At 38.1% G+C, this 20,761-nt stretch overlaps 1 protein-coding gene across 1 annotated transcript in view; it reads left to right on the top strand.

The window, feature by feature from the left end:
* The window catches only part of LOC118176545 (interleukin-5 receptor subunit alpha-like), a 24,975-nt gene extending 4,442 nt beyond the window's left edge, over nucleotides 1-20,533 (top strand). The window contains exons 5-11 of the mRNA XM_035343563.1: nucleotides 264-372; nucleotides 500-687; nucleotides 3,816-3,952; nucleotides 10,422-10,566; nucleotides 14,437-14,524; nucleotides 17,756-17,846; nucleotides 19,787-20,533. Coding sequence (XP_035199454.1) covers nucleotides 264-372; nucleotides 500-687; nucleotides 3,816-3,952; nucleotides 10,422-10,566; nucleotides 14,437-14,524; nucleotides 17,756-17,846; nucleotides 19,787-19,912 — 884 coding nt within the window. The 3' untranslated portion in view covers nucleotides 19,913-20,533. The remainder of the gene's footprint in view (nucleotides 1-263; nucleotides 373-499; nucleotides 688-3,815; nucleotides 3,953-10,421; nucleotides 10,567-14,436; nucleotides 14,525-17,755; nucleotides 17,847-19,786) is intronic.
* Nucleotides 20,534-20,761: the final 228 nt, after the last annotated feature.

Here is a 20,761-nt window from a genome sequence, read left to right on the forward strand (position 1 = left end):
TTTTTTTTTTTTTTTTTTTTTTTTTTTTTTTTTTTTTTAAGTCTTTAACTGTGTTAGTAAGGCTTTTGGTGGTAGCAGAAGTTCTTCTCAGTTATCTTGGCCTCAAAAGCTGAAAGACCCATTTGTTCTCATCCACCAGTTATCCTCCAGAAATAAGGATACCTGATAGGTTTGTAAAGGCATCCATCATGTTGTTATAAGAAACTCCATATAAAATAAACATATTTTTCCTAATTTCTTTTTTCCTGATTTCTTCGTTGCAGTATATATTCAGAATCTTTCATGCATCATATATAATATTTCTTTCTTCAATTGCACCTGGCACATTAAAGCGGAAGCTCCTGCAGATAGCCAGATTCTTTTTTCATACAGGTAAAGACCTTGTGCAAAATAAGTATAAAGCTGCTCTTCTTTGTTTATTTGCTTAACCCAAGTCTATTATACCTTGTCTAAGGTCTGCTATAACATCATCTAAAACACTCATATTTTCTTTCCACAGACAGACAGGAAAAGATTTTGAATGCCAGCAATATATAAAAAATGCAAGGAAGAAAAATATTGGATGCCACATGAAAGACATATATTTCCAGCCATCAAGAAAAATCAAATTAAATATATCTGTAACAGATCTGAAAAATAATTCAAGAGGACTTTCTTATTACAAAGCTTTTCTACCTCAGAAAATAGGTAAGTATTGTCTATTCCTGCCAGTTATGAAAAGGTCATTTATTAATTATTTTATTGGTCTTGAAGCAAAGAAATGAAAGAGGGAAGTGTGAAAAAGTCAAATATTATTTCTGACCTGCTATGCGTTTATATCCCTGAGAATTTTACAGAAAAATTAAACAAAATTAATTGTGGCTCAAAGGCTTTTATTTCCTTTTCTCTGAAGTAATACCGTTGCTTATCTATAATTGTCCTTCAAAAATGATTGGATATTGTGAGAAAATGTTTTAAAGATTTCATTCCATGCAATTTGATATATATATATATACATATATATATATATATGATCTGCTTTTCTCCAGTTTTTCTCTTTTCTATCATTATTTTTCTTTTATAGTCCTGAGGAAAGAAATAAAGAAAAAGGAATATAAACCCACGAAAGTCTCACTAATAACTGATCTGAGAATATGAGCATTCTCAAATATCAGTAACATTTCTATTTATCTAGGCATTTTTCAGTTAAAATTATTTTGCCAGTGATTTTTAACTCCTGACGGTCCTGAATGATCAGATTACTTTTTTTCCTTACTTCACTGTGATGTTTGAATTAATCCCATTAGTGAGAAATTCTCCTGAGTTATAGCACAGATTGCAGACTCAATACTTTAAATCATGAAAGTATTGATCATATTTCAGACCAGTGACATGGGAATTGGGCATAACTCAAATGAAAGCAAAAACTCATTAAAAGCTATCAAATCTATCCTGAGCTAGATCTCTTTTGTTCTTATACAGTATTCTCTTTGGTTCTCATACATTATAATTATTGGCTTTACCAAAAGAATTGTACTGCAGCCAGAACCAGCTAAAAGCAATATGTACTGTTTTAGCAAAATGACACATTTTCAAGGAAATAGTTGTGTTCCCCTCCCCCCCCCCCAGCCTCCCCCCATCTGCAGGACATTGTATTAGGTGTTTCATAGCTGAACTGGGAGGAGCTCACTTCCAAACTAGCTGCCTGGGTCTCATCCCACCCCCTAGTCTCCCCAGCAGAGAAGTACATCTGGTCACAGCATCTGATGCTTCCCTGCTTCTCTCTCTGCACTGCATTCCTATCTCCTCCCTCCTGTTTAGACCTATATCACTGCCTCCCCTTTGCTGAGGCCAGGCCACCAGCACTTCCTCCCAGCCCATCCTGTCATTTCCATTAAGTCATCAGTATGGCTGCATGCCAGCCACTGCTGGTTCAGCCAACAGCTTCCCCTCCTGTCCCAGTGTAGAGCAGAAACCTACCTTGCTCCTAAAATCCATTGCCAAACTTTTGGTAGCGTGCAGCAACCCCAAGTGTGCTTGCAGGTGATGCTTTTCCACACATTGCAAGTCATGGCTTTGCCCTTGCAAGGCTCTAGTGTTGCAAGTCAGTGCTGTCTTCTCCCCCTGAGAAGGCGGTTGCACCCTTTGTACCACACTCATCAGAAAGGCTGTTTTGTGATTGGCTTCCCTTCTTCAACAGGAGCACACCCAGCTGGGCTTCAGCCAACCTTGTCCAGGCACTCTCCTGGAGGTGCTGTGGGGTGCCAGCCCCTGCAAGCCCAGTTCTTGTCACGTACCATGACATGCTTCCTGAGTAAGCACGACTTGTGCTAACCCTGTGCTGCACTCAGTCCAAGATAATTCAGCCCTAGCTGCCCATCTGGCTGAAAAAACCTCCCTCTTCAGGGCTGCATTCCTACTCTTGGTACACTCACAGCAGGGTGAGATGCTCTGGAAATAATATCTCAGAGGTGAAAACATGTTTTTACCACTGCAGAGGCTGAACACAAAACAGCTGCTGTTTACCTTTCTCACCTTTCATGGTTGGGGTACCTCTCGACCCTCAAGGCTGGTCTGTGCCAATAGGGTTAGTTTCAGGGGAGGGTGGAAGAGAAAAACTTTACAAGCCCGAGGTTGCAAAAGAAGCTTTTGCTAACTTTGTGGAGCCTGCCAAGGGCTCATTACTCAGAGAAGAGACTTCTCAAGATGGGGAACAAAAAAGAAAAGCCAAACAGGAAACCTTAACATGACACACACTCTTATAGAGTGAGACAGGTTCATGCAGCTGCAGGAAAACACACACAGCTGCTTTATGGAGGAGCAGCGCTGCCACTCTCCCTCTCTGCTTCTCTGTCTCTATCTCTGTCTTCTCCTTAGTGCTATGATGCAGCCATGCCAGTCTCAGGCCTTACCAGCTCTTTTCTCACAGCCCTGTGGTGAATAAATGCCTCTGATGGGAGAGCTTTTTTGGAGGACTGCAGCTGTGGTTCCTCCCTTTATGGCGATGCAACAGCAACTGCAGAGGGCTCATGCTGCCTGAGGACTCCAGCACACACCTGTTCCTGACTGAGATCAATGCCCCAGCACTTGCCATGCTAGAAAGTGGTTATTTAAACCAAATGTTAAAATCCATGGAAGAGAAACATCCCTTGCTACCAACCCTGCCCATCTTCCCTGCACAAAATACATGGCTGCTGTGTGCCTTGCCATTCATGATGGGAAGTGATGGGGTGAAGAATTATTCTTTTATTGTTTATATCTCCTAAGCCTGTCTTGCTCCAAAGGAAAAAAAATTCCTCCATAGCAAATGCTCATGTGCTCGATTGAAAAAGAAATATATGTTTTAAGCATGTGCAGCAAAACTCATAAAGTGAATAATACTTGCCAGAAGCTGCTACACGTCAGAACTGAAACTTCATTTTTTCAAAGTTAAACCACTGGACTCAGACAGACATGGGGCATCCCACAAGACACAATGGAAATAATCCTAAACCGCCTAAAGCCTACTCTGGGGTCTTCTCAACACCCTCCAAAACTAAAGGAGTAACAAAGAACCTGCTCCTCCTGCCCACCCTTGTTACCTTCCCTGGAAAGTTATATAAGAAAGAAACTGCTTTCCTTTATTTTGAGGCACAAATGGATACCACTCAGTGAGCAGCGCTTTTAAAGAAATTATCTTGTTCGGTGAGAGTGCTTTCTCTGCCTGTGGGAAACGCCAGTTCAAACAGACAGTTTTCTATTGTAAAGACCGATGCACTGTGTTGTTGTTGTTTTGCATCAGCATAAATATGAGAAACAGCATGAGGTACAGAAGAACTTTCTGTGCTTATTTTCAGAGAAACTCAACCCGCCGATCAATGTCTCAGTTTCCCTTGAAAGCAGAAGTATTAAAATTCACTGGAAACCCCCGCCTACCATTGGTTCAGCAAGTAAAAACTGCTTCATGTATCAAGTGAAAATAACGGACCATAAGGTAATAATTCTGGGTGGGGGGAATGTACTTACTCATCATAGCATAAATTATATAAAAATGAGGCACACTTCAAGTTTAAAGGAATTAAAATTCAAACAAACTTTAAAGAAACCTTATGATAATTCTTAAATAGCCCAACATTTTCTGTCTTTCTTGCCACAAAGAGAAAATCAACATATTTTAGGAAGTATTTTTCAGATTATTTTTTGCATTCAAGTGGACTGCTTTTTTGTTTTGTTTTGCTTGTTTTGTTTTTTATTTTTCTTTTCATCTTGGATTTGAATTGTACATTAGTATCACTCAGATTAGTGAATTTTTGCTACTGATCAATTTGTGACATCAACTTGTGAAAACTGAGAAACAGAAGAAAGGGTAAAAACCTTTCATTCAGAAAGGTAATTTTTAGCCAGAAGAATATGTTATTGAAAGATGTTAAATATTACTGTTCCTGTATCTTTCCTGTCCAAAGATAAGAGTTGCATATTTTACCTTATTTTTTTCATACAAGGAAAAACTGGATGGCTACAGTTGCACTGTAAAGACACTGTATAGTGTGTTTTGCCATAAGGTTTTAGTTAATATGTATTGGTCAGGCTCCAGCTTTATCTCATTTTTTATTTTATTTTATTTTTTTCTGGAACTGCAGCTATCTTCTTTTCTACAGAAATAGTATACAGATTTATTCACTCTTAGCAGCTCTTTTCCTTGAATAAATATTCACAGTTATTTTCATAGTTTTTCTGAAGGATGTTAAACATTTTTAAATGTTATTTAAAAACACTGAAACACTTTATATCCTTTGGTGTTTGTTGAGATATTCCTAGTGAAACAAATTAAGTTTTTGAATCTAAAGTATGCATTGCTTTAAAAAAAAAAAAAAAAAAAAAAAAGACGTTAAATATGAAAAGTAGGAAAACACTTAGAAATTTAAGATGATGATTATGAAGATGATGAAGGGACTGGAGCATGTCTCCTATGAAGAAAGGCTGCTGAGAGATCTGGGAATCTTCTGCATAGGGAAGAGGAAGCTAAGGGAGGATCTCTTCAATATCTACAAACACCTGAAGGAAGGGTGCAAAGAAGACAGAGCCAGGCTTGTCAGTAGTGCCAGGGCCAGGACCAGAGGCCCTGGGAACAAATAGGCCCCCAAGAGGCTCCCCCTGAGCCCCAGGCAGCACTTCTGTGCTGTGCGGGTGAGGAGCCCTGGCACAGGCTGCCCAGAGAGGCCGTGGGGTCTCCTCCTTGGGGATCTCCAAAAGCCACCTGGAGATGGGCCTGGGCAGCCTGCGCTGGGTGGCACTGTTGGAACAGGTCTTGGGCCTGATGGCCTCCAGAGGTCAGACATTTTCACTTGTTCTGTGACTTTTTGAAATTACTTTTTTTTTTTTTTTTTAAATAAGCTGAGTGTAAATAAGATTCTATCACACACCAAGAATTTTGAATCGATTTCTGCCTGGATAACATCTATGTCTTCTCAGTGTTCCACCTGAATCTTAATATGTATAAGTATTTTGTTTGAAAAACACCTGTAGATATTTCATAACACTCCTCCACCTAGACAGAAACTGAATAAGTGTTTGTTTTGAAGTGTAGCTGCATAATGTTACATTTTAACGGGAAACTAATTACTTGTAGAAAGACATTATTCATAGAATGATAGAATCATAGAATCACAGAACAGTTTGGGTTTGAGGGGACCTTAAAGATCACCGAGTTCCTTCCCCCTGCCCTGGACAGAGATACCTCCCACCAGACCAGGCTGCCCAAAGCCCCATTGAGCCTGGCCTTGAACACCTCCAGAGATGGTGCATCCACAGCTTCTCTGGGCAATCTGTTCCAGTGTCTCACCACCCTCTGAGTAAAGAATTTCTTCCTAATATCTAATATATACCTACCCTCTTTTAGTTTAAAGCTAGTACCCCTTGTCCTATCACTCCACCCCCTGACAGAGTCCCTCCCCAGATTTCCTGTAGGCCCCCTTTATGTACTGGAAGGCCACTGTAAGGTCTCCCCAGAGCTTTCTCTTCTCCAGGATGAACAATCCCAACTCCCTCAGCCTACCTTCAAATGAGAGGTTCTACAGCCTCTTGATCATCTTTGGAGCTCTCCTCTGGACTTATTCTAATACTTCCATGTTCTTCTTTTGCTGGGTGCCTCAAAGCTGAATGCAGTACTCCAGGTGTGGTCTTATGAGAGCAGAGGGGGAGAATCACCTCCCTCAACCTGCTGGCCACACTTCTTTTGATACAGCCCAGGATACGTTTGGCTTTCTGGGCTGCAAGCACACATTGCTGGCTCATGTTGAGCTCGTTAAGCAACACCCCCAGGTGCTTCTCCTCAGAGCTGCTTTCAACCCATTTTCTGCCCAGCCTGTATATGTGCTTGGCATTGCTTTTACCCAGGTGTAGGGCTTTTGATTAACCTTTTGATTAGCCTTGATGAACTGTGTAGAGTTCTCACAGGCCCACCTCTCAAGCATCAGAACCTCACAGGTTCCTCTGGATGGCATCCCTTCCCTCCAGCGCACTGAAGCTGTTGATTAAAAGCATATGATTTCCTGCCATCAGAATAAAACTATGTTGGCTATCAATGTACTCCTCAAAACTAAGACATCTTTGCTCATTTAAATTACAATATAAATTTGTTGCTAAAATTTGTAATTAGGTGTCAGCCTTACAAAGTTTTTTCTCTCATACTTAATTCATGTTATATTTGGTGAATTATTCACGTGAAATACATGTGAATCCTTGCAGGACAGTGCTCACAATTTACATGTCAATGTTATTATTTCTAGATACATCACTAAAATAATCAATTCTGTTGTTTACATGCTTTATTATATATTTAATGATCATTCATGTTGTATCAGCACCTTCTCTTAGTTTTAACAGTAAAACATAGAATAGTCTTATAGTTTTGCTAATGGAGTATGGTGGCAGTAGGGTGGCATTGCCAGCTGGTGGTTTAAAATTACATAGCAGTAAGAGCTGAAATGTTTTCATGCAGATTCTCATTTGCACTCACAAAGAGCTGAAATCCAAGCACTTAACTCACCATATGATACTAAAAAACTCAGATATGTGTTTGAATGTGAATTTTCTGAATCTTTGGTGTTTTCATTCGAGGTCTCTTTTAAGCTGTGTTTTTTTCAAGAACCTAAATCTTAGCTAAGATGCCTGAATGCACAGTACTGTAGTGATAAAAGGCTTATCTAAGCTAAAGAGACTATTAAAGTCTGAAAGAACATATGACTAAATTAATATATATCCCTTCTTTGTTAGACACTGTAGAAAGGAAAAGTACGATAAGGTTGACACATTACTGGACACATAAAATTATTTTCATATATTACATCAGGGTTTATTCAGATGTCTAGTTTATTAGCTAAATTAGCTAATCCTGATAAACAGCTTCCAGAGCTCCTAGTCCCAGTCCTTTTTAGTCTTTTTTTTTTTTTTTTTTTTTTTTTTTTCCCCAGAAGAAAGACAGGTAGTCTCCTTCTAGGCCACCTCCGCACATAGTTATCATCTCCTTAACCATTCCCAAGTATAACACTTCAAAACTTATGCTAGATACATCTGGGGACAATGCAAGCAGATTACTTTGCCATTTCAAGATCCAGAGCAAGTGAAGTAGAAGAAGGGAGGGCCAGGAGCAAGAGGTCCTTTGCCAGCCCAGGGCTAGGATGTGCCTGAGTTAAGGAGCAGGGTTCTGCTGTATGCAGTTTGCTGCTGCCGCCCCCTTCCAGCTTCCTAACACTTCTCACTCTCTGGAAGGAAATGTCAAATGGATTAATTTTCCCAGCATCTTTATTTACATGGAGTAAACCTCTTCTGTTTTTCTTGTCTTACACAGTTGTTCCTCTGTTTTGTACACACATGCAGGATATAAACAAAGCAAAGGAAACAAAAGGAAAATTGGGGTGCTGGTGGAAGAGAATAAACACCTACATCAGTGGAAAACTGTTGGGCTTTTTTCACAGATTAGATGGTTGGCGAGATAGGAGAGAGTCAACCAAAAATAAAGTGCAGCATATAAGGCATCAGCTAAGTGAGGAAGCTTTAAGGCAAATTTGAGGAGAATCAGCATCAAAGGTAGTAATGATTGAAAGGTAGTTAGCTAGCAAAGTAGATCAAAATTGAGACACAAAGGTAAGGAAAAAACCTGCAGCAGTGTTACAGGAGACATGGGAGAGAGATGAGTGAGCAAGACTCAGGTTCTGTTTCCTGGTCAAAGCCGGGTATTAATTGTTGTCAGATAGACTTAATTACTTGAGGTATTAGGGTATTCCATAGACAGCGTTGTAGATATTTCTTTGGTATTTATCCACATAAGAAGATAATGATTAAAATATGTAAGTCTATATTTATTTATTCTGAATACCAGAAGATGTGACTTGCTGAATACTCATGTACAGATAATATTATTGTGATACCAACAGATAAACCTTAAAAGTAGAGAGTTAAGTCTACAGGTGACTGAAAGCTAGGAAGGGTTAGCAAGCAGTATGGGGAATAAAATCTGAATTTGAAATTTTGGGTAAGTTTGAAATCAACAAGACAAAACTGAGTAATAAGGAAAATCCTATGAGTAGGATGTATAGGTCAAATCTGCAAAAACCAAAATAAGGAATTAATGTATAGGCAGCAAAGCTGAAGAGAAAAGGTCTGTGAATTACATTGAGCCACAAACTGAGTCAATAATTCTATGTTATTACACAAAGGTCAAAAGTTATTAAAGTATATATGATAGGCATGTCACGCGTAAGTCATGACTAATTCTCGCTTCTAGCTGCTAAGTTTCACCTAGAATTTCAAATTGTGTTTTGGGTGCCACCACAAAATATATACATTGTAAAAAAAGTCAGAGAACATTTACCCTAAACCTGCCCTTTAGCCTCCACCACCTGGAACATGTTTTCAAAACTTCTGCTCATTTTGTCAACATTTTATGAGCGGAAGCTTTGAAGACATGCTCTAGGAGGACACAGTCTAGAGTAAAGGAGTGTAAGTAACTTGTGTGAACCTTCCTCTGGTACATAAAAGGACATTAATGAGACATAAGTATCATACTTACTCATGACTACTTGTGAGTAGGATAAAAAGTAATTAGCTAAATTTGAAGCAAGAAAAATGTAAGCTAAAAGTTAGGAGAAGTGTTCTAAATCCAAAGAAACTTTAGCAAGGCAACAGGTTTGTGAGGCTGCTTGGAGTGACTTTGCATTGAGTTACTGATGATAGATTAGACAAATATCCTCCAAGAATGGTCTGGGTAGACCAAAAGTTACTGCACATCATAACTGATGGTCTACATAATTTTACAAGATGTCTTTCATTCTTGCACCTTGGTAATTTCTTACAATTACATGACCTTATTACTGGCTCCTTAGGAACAAATTTTCAGGCACAGAATGCAGTGAGCACTTAACATCATACTTACTTGTAGTTTGCTGTTGAAAGCCCTCATATCACACATTTTTACTTATTTTGAAAAACTTAATGTGTACTTTTGGATCTGTTTCTGGCAACAGATCTGGAGAGAGGGTCACAAAGAGTGAAGGAAGAGAAAGAAGTTGTGTGGTACACAATCAAATCCATACTGTGACCAGTATAAGGAAAACAGGAGGTCACCTTTTCTTAAAGTTGCCCTCATTATGATTTCCTAACTCCAAAGATGCAAAGAGTCTGAGCCCATTTATTTCTGAGGTGCATATTCAGAAATACTGAGTATTCTTCTTTGCAAATTCCTAACATTAATGCTGATTTTTCTGAGCAGAAGCTTCCTGCCTTTTTGCCTTCTCTCTCTCTCTCTCTCTCTCTTTTTTTTTTTTTTCTCCTTTCTTAATTTTTTAGCACTGTTTGTGTATTTCACCTAGCACCAGTTTTCAAAGTTGGTGAATGATTTTGAGAACCTTCTGTTATAGACTGTGGTGAACCTTGCATATGTTTAATCTTTTGAAGGGACATGCTTTCATTTATAGACAGAATTAAAGACGTTTCAAAATAGTCACGAAAATAATGGACAACCCTCACGATTAGACAGTTGAAAACTGAAAGCTTTTTTCTAGCAGAAAACTAAAGACAGCACACTACCCACAACAAAACCTTTAAAAATTGTGGATTCATTATTACTGTATTCATCCTATATTTGTGTGAGAGAGAAAAAAAAAAAAAGGGAATAAGTGCTTTCAGATTCTGACCATTTAAACACAGATGATACTTCCTTCCATCTTTTCAGTTTTAACCTCTTAATTTTTAAACCTGAGTTAAGTTTTAAGACATGCCAGCTAAAAGACAGATTGTGTCTGATATAAACACTTTTTTTTTTTTTTTTTCTGAAAATCTCTTTTTACTATGCTTGATATATAAAGAACATTGTAGTTAAGTAGTATTTGACATCCATAGACTTTTATCTGTTTCAATTGCAATGTGAAATCACCTAAAATAACCCCTTAAACCTGTCTTGATAGATTGTAGATGTTGCTGCAGAGAAATATGAGTATCCACTTCATAGGCCAGCAAATAAATATACAGCACAAGTGAGGGCAAAGAAAGAAGTATGCATAAGAAACAAGATATGGAGTGACTGGAGTGAACCAGTGATTATTCAAGATGGTAAGTTATCATATATTTATCATTCATAACTCTTATCATTATATGTTAGTATCATTTAACATATTTACTTTCTGTTCTCTTTGCTGTACTGTATTATTATTACTGTACTGTAGCAGTGTGTGGAAATCCATGCCATGCACCAGGTCACACAGCTCTAGATGCTGTGGAGAAATGTACTCTTTGATCTAATGGGTTAGATCTAATGGGTTAATAGCACAGGACTGTTCTCCCTGTATGATTTTTGGCAGCCTTTAGAAAACAAAAATGGTCAGCAGATGCATGGCTCACAACATCCCCCTGCCTGTTCTGCAATGGACATCTTTACGGATGCTTTCAGCTGAAGACAGCTGACATGAGTGTCATAAAGCTCATCAAATCATGTAGTCCTTAAGGACTAAATTTAACATATTTCTATTACTGTATCAGGAGAGTAATTTTTCATCTGACAGAGAAAGGAAGTAGTTACGCTCACATTCAAATATATGTGCTCTGACTCTCACAGTTTGCTTTAGTACAAATTAAACAAGAACCATGTTTTTTTCTTCACCTCCTATGACTAGTTTTTAACATTCTTATGCTAACAAGTGACTCTTGTGTTTTCCATGATTAGAAAAATGCCTCCATGTATAGTAGCTTCATAATGTCAGGTTGGGTAAAGGGGAAGTTAGATAATGGAATGAGTGACACTCAATATTTACGTGGAGTAATGTATATAGACTTGTCTCTGCATGTTGACATGAAAAACTATTGAATGCTATTGTTAATAAAATGATACAAGATAAATACTTAATGCAACAGAGTGTATTTTTGGCATATGTCTTTTTGATTCATTGAGTTTCAAATACATGCTTATCAGAAGAGACAGGAAACAAAAAGCCAGACACTGATATTTTTGCAATGGATTGAATGTAAATTCAGTTATAGGGTTTATATGATTCAGCCTGTCTACTCCACCAAATGCCTTACCACATCCCACTGTTCTGTTGGCACCTCTCAGCTACAATCTCTGCAGTCCGGATTTATTCACTTCCTTTCAGAAGTATTTCACTTCTGAAATACTCAGAGAGAGGAGCTTCATGTACTCACTATGGTGAAGGAGAGGACACATTTCACCCCATCAGAGACTGGAATTATGCTTTGGAAATGCTTCTTTCTTCTCATGGAAGAGAGTGTGAGCTTTGGACATTAGCATGCAAAGAGGTCTTCCTGGTGCCTCATGTCAGGCTGATGTGTAAACAGAGGAGGGAGGGGAAATTAGAAGGGCTTTTCCTAGTAGGGAAATATAGGTTTACTCTCTGCCAGCCCCTCACCAGAAGAAGGAAATGGAGTTGAGCAGTCATCCACCCTGATTCCAGCCTACCAAACCTTTCTTTCAGCAGCTGCAGCAGTCCGACTGTTTTCAACACCACTGGTTTCCCGTCTTCCTCTACAGCTGTTGTTGGAGCTTAACAATCATGGCTTGTTTCCTTTCCTTCAGAAAAGTTTGTGGAAGACAAGACTGCCATTGCATATAATATGTCATATCTCTATGTGTTCAGTGCAGCAAGTTGATTTACCTCTGGAGCATACTGAACATATTTCCCTTCTTCCTTCCTGTATTCAGAGAGGATTAGTAGCTTTTGTAAAATGAATCAATGGAATATATTACACTGAAAGATCACATGTTCAGGCAAACTTCTTTAAGCATCTGTTTAGTGAAATGATTGTGGCTGCTTTTAATTGGGAATACATATAATAAGTAGACTTTATGTAGTGTATTTTAATGCTGCCTAAATTTACTTATTTATTTAAAAAACTGTTATTATTAGTATCATTCATGGTAATTTCATGCAAGTCACATACCTAACTTCACAGACACAGTTATTTTTAAAATATTGAGACTTCCCGTGTAGTAACTTGAAAGGAAAAACATCCATTCAGTATTTTATTTTGGAATGTGTCAGTTTTTCTGCTGAAAGTTTTTAAGCAATGTGGATTGACCTGCTTTTTGTTTACTTCCACATGTCATTCTGATACTTCATCTGGAAATTATGTTACATTTCTTTAAGAATGCATTTTTAAGAGACATTTCATCCTCCACTTTAAAAAAGCTGAAACATCAAAATGAGATAACATAATTCAAGACATAACTAAAATATTTGTTCTGAAATGTTCATTTGACATGAAAAGAATTTGTTAATTTTCTCATGGGAAACACATTCATTTTCCATCAAAATTAGCATATGCCCTTGAAAAATAAAACAATTTAAACTGAACTGTTCAGTACAGAAACTTTCTGCTGAAAGAGAAATGTTTGATCAGCTTTATTCATATATAGAAACTTGAAATAATTGGTCTAATTTTTAGAGCTTCTGAGCATTCATAGATCACTTTGAAGTTAATAGAAATTCAGAGGTGTTCTGAATTTTGCAGGCCAAGCCACTGTTGTATGTGACTAAGTTTATACATTTGCATTTGAAAAAAAAATGACAAAAAACAAAATAGAAAAATAGAAAAACAAAATCAATCTATCAATAAAAAAGTAAAATAACAACAACAAACTTTAAAAGGTCTATCTAAAAGAATAAGTGTTTCTTTTTCTTTCACCTTTTCATAATGTATGAGTTAAAGCAAGAAGGCCGAACATCTTTGTGGTTTGGTTTATGTAAAGACCACTGCTTCCTCTTCTCTTGAGTGTGTACGTGATACAGGGTTAGCAACAGAAGGTTGCAGAACAATCACCTCAAAACAAAGAATTAATGTTACACAGTCCAGAAATTGTTCAGAACATATTTCCTGAGCACTCAAAAGACAAGGGGAAAGCTCTATTTTCAGCTTAAAATGAATAAAGATTAGGTTAGCATTTTAGTAGAACATAAAGGTCGTTCTTATACTTAGTTCTACACAGAGGTTTGAGAGCTTTATCTTGGTTTTACAACAAATTTGTGGAAATTAATTTCCTTGGCTTTAACTGCAGGTGGATTCAAACCAGGAACCTTTATTCAGATCTTTTGTTCTTTGAATTTGATCTAGATTGGTCCTAAAATCTTTAACTGGCCTAGGACCACTAACGTTTTAAGAGCTGTCCCTACCTGTTTTTCGTCAAAGTACTTAGTTCAAAGGAATCCAAAATAGTAACGGTTCTAAAGCTAGGTATCAAACAAAAATAAAGTTTGCCAAAAAATGCATTTTTGAGTCTATCAAAGACTTTGGTATTTTGGTATTTGGGTTATTTTAGAGGAATGAATGCAAGGTAAAAAACATTTTATGAACAGTATAAATATGTATTTCAAAATGTTTATTTGCATTTCTTTAGGACTTTGCCTAACATGGTTTAAAAAGGTAAGTATAATGAAAAACAAATGTTGCTTCTTGAGTCAGAGAAAATATTTTGTTTGACAAAAAGCTTTTATTTTCATTTTACCTTAAACCAGTTACAGCTGTGAAGGGGTGAGGAGGCAGCAGCATGGGTCTTATGGTGTGTGGAGATGGGAGGTGGCAACAGCAGGAATCCAGGAGCAGCTGGGGCAGCAGGAGCATCAATGACAGATGAACAAATGGAGCCTGATATCCAGAGAAATCAGGGCTCAATGGAAACATCCAGTGAAAGGACAGGCCATGCACAGCGTGAGAGAAATCCAGGAAAAGGAAAGAATGCAGTGTATTTATGCAGAGGAACATGGGGATTGAGACAGCAGCAAAAGCTGAGGGCTAAAAGGAGAAGAAAAGAACAATGCTGAAGGCAGAAGCCCTTGTTCCATCTAAAAAGCTTGGTGAAATATTTCTTTAAATTTTTAGCTGTTCATTAATGGTGCAATGAGTCATTAATATATAATTTTATTTATGAAATATGCTTTCCCACATTATTAACATTATCTTTCTTCTTTCTAGAAAAGACAGTGGACATCATGCTGTTAAGCCTCACATTGCTTTGCCTTCTAATTTTCCTTGGAGGTTTGCTGATATGTGCATGTAGAAGGTAATATACATTTCTGGAATGTAATATAAACTGCTGGTATGAGAGAGGTCAGGGAAAAATGAAGGTAAGGGTTAGCAAACCATACACAATGGATTAAAGTCAAACGCCAGTCTTCCCAGATGAATTATTTTTTACACGAAACAGATAATTGTGCATTACCAGCTGTGGTTTTAACAAAAGTGTGCTAAATGTAAGACTACTGAGCAGTACATTACAGATCACATCACAGTCCCTGGAGCTCCAGTCTCACACCCAGATCTCAGCCATATCTCTGCCACTGTAGATGAAATTTTTCCACCTTAGTCTGACTGCTTTCTCTCACTGTGATTTTGCCCCATGCTCTTGTGGGTTCTGCTTTCAGGCCACCAGCACTAATCACACCAAAAACTGAATCACAGAATCACAGAATAGTCTAGGTTGGAAGAGACTTCCAAGATCACCGAGTCCAACTTCTGACCTAATGCTAACAAGTCCTCCACTAAACCATATCCCTAAGCTCTACATCTAAACGTCTTTTAAAGACCTCCAGGGATGGGGACTCAACCACTTCCCTGGGCAGCCTATTCCAGTGACTAACAACCTGTTCAGTAAAGAAGTTCTTCCTAATAGCCAACCTAAACCTCCCCTAGGGCAACTTTAGCCCATTCCCCCTTGTCCTGTCACCAGGCACATGGGAGAACAGACCAACCCCCACCTCGCTACAGCCTCCCTTCAGGTACCTGTAGAGTGCAATAAGGTCGCCCCTGAGCCTCCTCTTCTCCAGGCTAAACAGTCCCAGCTCCCTCAGCCGCTCCTCGTAAGACTTGTTCTCCAGACCCTTCACCAGCTTCGTTGCCCTTCTCTGGACTCGCTCGAGCACCTCCATGTCCTTCTTGTAGTGAGGGGCCCAAAACTGAACGCAGTACTCAATGTGCATCCTCACCAGAGCCGAGTACAGGGGGACAATCACTTCCCTGGACCTGCTGTCCACACTGTTTCTTATACAAGCCAGGGTGTTGTTGGCCTTCTTGGCCACCTGAGCACACTGCTGGCTCATATTCAGCCGACTGTCAACCACTACTCCCAGGTCCTTCTCTGACAGGCAGCTTTCTAACCACACATCTCCCAGCCTGTAGCGCTGTTTGGGGTTGTTGTGCCCCAGGTGCAGGACCCGGCACTTGGCCTTGTTGAACTTCATACAGTTGGCCTCGGCCCATCGGTCCAGCCTATCCAGATCTTCCTGCAGAGCCTTCCTACCCTCAAGCAGATCGACTCACACCCCTAACTTGGTGTCGTCTGCAAACTTGCTGAGGGTGCATTCAATCCCCTCGTCCAGATCATCGATAAAGATATTAAAGAGGACTGGCCCCCGTACCGAGCCCTGGGGGACTCCACTAGTGACCGGCCTCCAACTGGATTTGACTCCATTCACCACAACTCTCTGGGCCCGGCCATCCAGCCGGCTCTTAACCCAACAAAGCGTACGCCAGTCCAAGCCATGAGCAGCCAGTTTCCTGAGGAGAATGCTGTGGGGAACGGTGTCAAAAGCCTTACTGAAGTCAAGGTAGACCACATCCACAGCCTTTCCCTCATCCACTAAGCGTGTCATCTTGTCATAGAAGGAGATCAGGTTCATCAAGCAGGACCTGCCCTTCATAAACCCATGCCGACTGGGCCTGATCGCCTGCTTGTCCTGCAAGTGCTGCATGATGATGCTCAAGACAATCTGCTCCATGAGCTTCCCTGGCACTGAGGTCAAAATAACAGGCTTATAGTTCCCTGGGTCTACCCTCTGGCCCTTGTAGATGGGCGTCACGTGAACATCTGGAAAATGAATTGCATTTCCTGTGTTGCCCAAGTTCATTTCATAATTCATGGGTATTGCCTACAACATTCTTTTCCTCTAAGCTGATCAGATTACCAAAAAAAAAAAAAAAAAAAGTAATGAAAGTCATGCTGACAGAAGGAATTTGCATTGCTGTACCATTAGTGATCCTCCACCCATCACTAATAAATGCAGCCAACTGACATGACACTACTACTTTTCTCTTCAGTTACACATCATTTTTCCTATTGGCATAACAGAGAAGGCTTTTTGAGGGAAAAAAAAAAAAAAAAAGAAAAAAAGAAAATAATTCAGGATAGCAAGGATAGTAAGATAAATCAAGATTTGGAACATGTAATATTTAAATGGAACCAGTGTTAAAAGTAAACTAATTAGTTAATGACTAAAATAACTGCTGATTAGGATAAAAGAGGTTACCATAAACTCTACCTTCTTCTAATAAACAAAAACTCAAGAAACTATGGCTATGAGAGAGTTAACATTAAAATACAATATAAAATGTTTCCCTACATGCAAGTAAAACATGTAATTGAAAGCCATCTGCATCTAAACATAAAGCAATATTCTGGTCAAATAATGAGGATTGCTTCTGGTCTCAAGAGAGAAATTCAGCTGATAGATCTCTTCTGTGGTAAATTTACATAGCATTGAAAACCATCAGATAATCCTTTGTGTTGGCAAAAAATGTGTTAATGGTTCTATGCAAACACCAGTCACACTCAACTTGAATTGTGCTAGACTTCAAATAAGTTAAAAGACATCTCTGATGTAATGCCTGTCCCTGTTCTTTATGTTTCTTCCTTTGATTACAATATTTTACAGGTAATATTTAAAATTATTAAAATAGGAGTATTTTTTATACTTGTCATAGTAGTATGCCATAAGCTCTTGCTTTTCTTGGAATTTGAATGTGTGTGCATATCTATAGAGTCTGTTTAAATCTCTAGATATTTAAAACCAGTGAGGCAGAATAATGCTGAGCAAAATGTCAGTAATGAAACAAACAAACAAACAAACAAACCAAAAAAAATGTAGTATAGCTTTAGAAATGGTTAACGTCTGTTTAATTTAAATGTCTAAATCATGAATAATTTTTTGGCACCTATGGAAACAATCTCCCCCAAATTAATCAAGTTCCCTTTATAGTCAGTGTAAAGAGTTCAATATCTCTGAAAGATGTTATGTTGTTCCTGACCACCTACATTTAGATGTGATCCTTAGATTAATAGTTTCTTTCACACAGGTCACAGACCATGCTCCACTTGAGTGGTTATCTCCTCTCTGTGTTTAAGTTTCTTACTCAGTTAAATTGTCACCCAGTGTCCATTGCAGGTGCACCTATTGCAAAATATTATTTAATTCCTGCAGACATTTTAGAATTGTGTGTCTGTATCACTCTCTTGTAGGTATAGATGCCTGGAAGTTTTAACCATGCCTGTTCCACATCCTACAGATAATATCACAACTTGGTTAGCTGCAGATGATACTCATCACCAGGTAGAGTGCGTCTGTACTTTTTCTCTCACTACACTGACACACATGATATTACTTGCAAACAGCGTGGCACAACTTTGCATTAGGAACAGCAGGTCAGTATTAAGAAAATCTGGGAAAACAGTATGCAGAGTTCTTGTAATGAAGCCAAAAACAAAACAAAACAAAACAAAACAAAACAAATAAAACAACAACCAACCAACCAAAAAAAAACAACCAACCAACCAACCAAACAAAAAACACCAAAAACAAACCCATAGAGTGCTTGTGCAGATTACAGGACAATGGTTTCCATACAAAGGATGGAGAAAGTCCTCAAGAAAATATTATGTCAAGTATGTCTTAGAGAGAAAGGGTTTCAGCATAGCCACACTCAATGGACCAATGTTTTAAGGAGCAATCACCATGACTCCCTGCAGAATAGACAGTTCGAGGTATTACATGTATAAGCATGTGGGCAAGTTATCAAAGGAAAAGGTTTTGTGGCAAAGTGCAAATCATTGGCTGTTTCATAATAAGAGTGTACATACAGCAAGTAAGAGGAAGCTCAGCAATGCACGCAATATAAACTACCTCAAGAGTGTACCTGCTCCAAGATAAATCATGTCCAGAGATATTTACTCTGGAAAGGATGATATGCTAATGGAAGTTCACTTGCTAGCTTATCTCACAGCAAGTTAAAAATTTTCAGTCAACTGGACAAAACAGAAAATAAATATTTTCAATATTTGAGTGGCTGTAATTATGGAGCTCCTTGGCTGGCACATTCAATTCTTTTTATTACTGCCTGTGGTTGTGTGAGTTAGAGGAAAAAATGTTTTAGTCAGACAGTAGTCTAGATCTCTATAACTCTGGTGAAGCTACACAGTAAGCTGTGTTCTAGGAAGCACAGTAAGATTGTCTCTTACCTGATTCTTCTGCAACGTGATGGAAAGGTGCAGGTGTGCCTTAACTGTGTGTTTTGGGGACATATCATTGAAATAGAAAACTGTTATGAGGAATTTCTCCATCCTGTGTATTCAAAACATTTGTTTCAGTGCCTTTTTTTGATGTGTTTCATTCATTTTACTCTTCCTACTCAACTCTATTGCTATACTTATACTACAATATCTTAAAGTTTTCTATTAGTGCATTCAGGAATGTAACTGACAATTGCCAATGTAAGCTCATATGCCACTTTCTCTTCTCCCAGGGGAAAAAAAAAAAAAAAAAAAAGTGTTCCTTTCAATGCTGTTTTTCTTTTTTCTTTTTCTTTCTTTTTTTTTTTTTTTTATTCCCTTTATAAAACAAAAAAATAGAACAATTAGTGACCACCACAAAAAAATATATCAAATATTACTAATTGAGAAAGAAGACATCTCTGTCCCCAAATGATTACAAAACACCACACACACTTTTGACAGGAAGACCTCAGCATATCTATGTAATTATTGTCTAGATGATTACTACAAGTGGCTGAGATGAGTGTTGATGGCACATCTAAGAAAGAGAAATTGAATAAAACATATGGAACAGATCAGTACCTCAGATATGCTGACACCTGAAATAGCAGTGACATTGGCTTTGGACATAATGTAAGAGTTAAGAAGATTGCAAAGAATGGTGTTGAGATAATCTGTTTTACCAAAACATAAATACAACCACTGAAAGCTAGTGTGACTTTGACATAAACTCTAGGTACACAGTTATATTATCCTTCAAAGCAACAAGCAACAGAATAAGGGCTCAGAACAGTGAAGCAAATTTATGATCACCTATTATAGGGAGAGGGTAACTAATGTGATCTCTGTATCTCGGTTATCATGACAGAGGAAGTAATCTCTACTAATCCCAGATAAATCAAATAGGTATCATGCTTGTAATAGAATTCAAGCAGAATTTGTAATACCATTGAATGCAGATATTGTACATAACTTTTTTTTTTTTTTTTTTTTATCCAATAGAAACAAATTTCAATGCAAATGGAAATGCATTCAGAGGTTATTCTGGGAATACTAGAAGAGAATGGAGGCAACATTCAACAACAGGGACATGTGAAGGAGTTTGAATTAGAAGACCTGTACGGGTGATATGCTTTCTTTATTTACGTGCAAGAGTTAACTTTCTGTTAGCTGGACAATATTCTGATCTAAGAAAGGCTGATAGTGGAGTTTGTCTGATCCAAATAGTCTCTTACATTGTGCAGCTCTTAAAATGAACTCAAAAAGGCACAAACACTGCCTTGCAGTTTGTCTCTAACTACTACTGATCTTCAGCCCAGTAAAATTACAGCAGACCAAACAGTATGATTGAATATTGGAGTCCACTTGGGTCAAGACAGAATTAGAGTTTCTCTCCTATAATGCTGCAATAGCTTCCAAATAATGTCCAATAAACCACTGTCTTCGAACTGGTTCTTCATACAAATCCCATGCCAACTATTCAATATCTGATTACAGAAATAAGTAGTGATGGAAGAAACAAATGTTTCTGGAAACAGCAGCAGAAGCTCACAAGAGTTCTTTAAAGTTAAAAAATAATTTTCTGAGGTACTACATTGTGTAAGTAGACATTAACTAGAAACAGTCATGTGTGAAGACATTAGGTCTTTTAATGTGATGGGCTTATTCCTTTGTAGTTAGCAAAAGCAGAAAACCTTAGACAAGGTAAAGAAAACAATATTGTTGATGTATCATAATTGTTTGAATAAATATAACTCAGAAAATTAAAAGTCCAGAACTGACTAACTATTGCTATTTATTTTTCCCTATCTTTTTTAAGAAATTGTTCTCTCTAATTCCATGAAGCAGTATCCATGCAAGTTAATTTTGAGGTACTTAACCAGGGCAGACTATTTGAATTGTTAGCTAAGAGAGTGTTTTTTTGACTACAAAAGAAGGAATATATGGCCTTGATCTTGCAAGGAAGACATGTTTCTG

Source organism: Oxyura jamaicensis, chromosome 1 (assembly GCF_011077185.1).
Source record: "Oxyura jamaicensis isolate SHBP4307 breed ruddy duck chromosome 1, BPBGC_Ojam_1.0, whole genome shotgun sequence".
NCBI classification, from domain to species: domain Eukaryota; kingdom Metazoa; phylum Chordata; class Aves; order Anseriformes; family Anatidae; genus Oxyura; species Oxyura jamaicensis.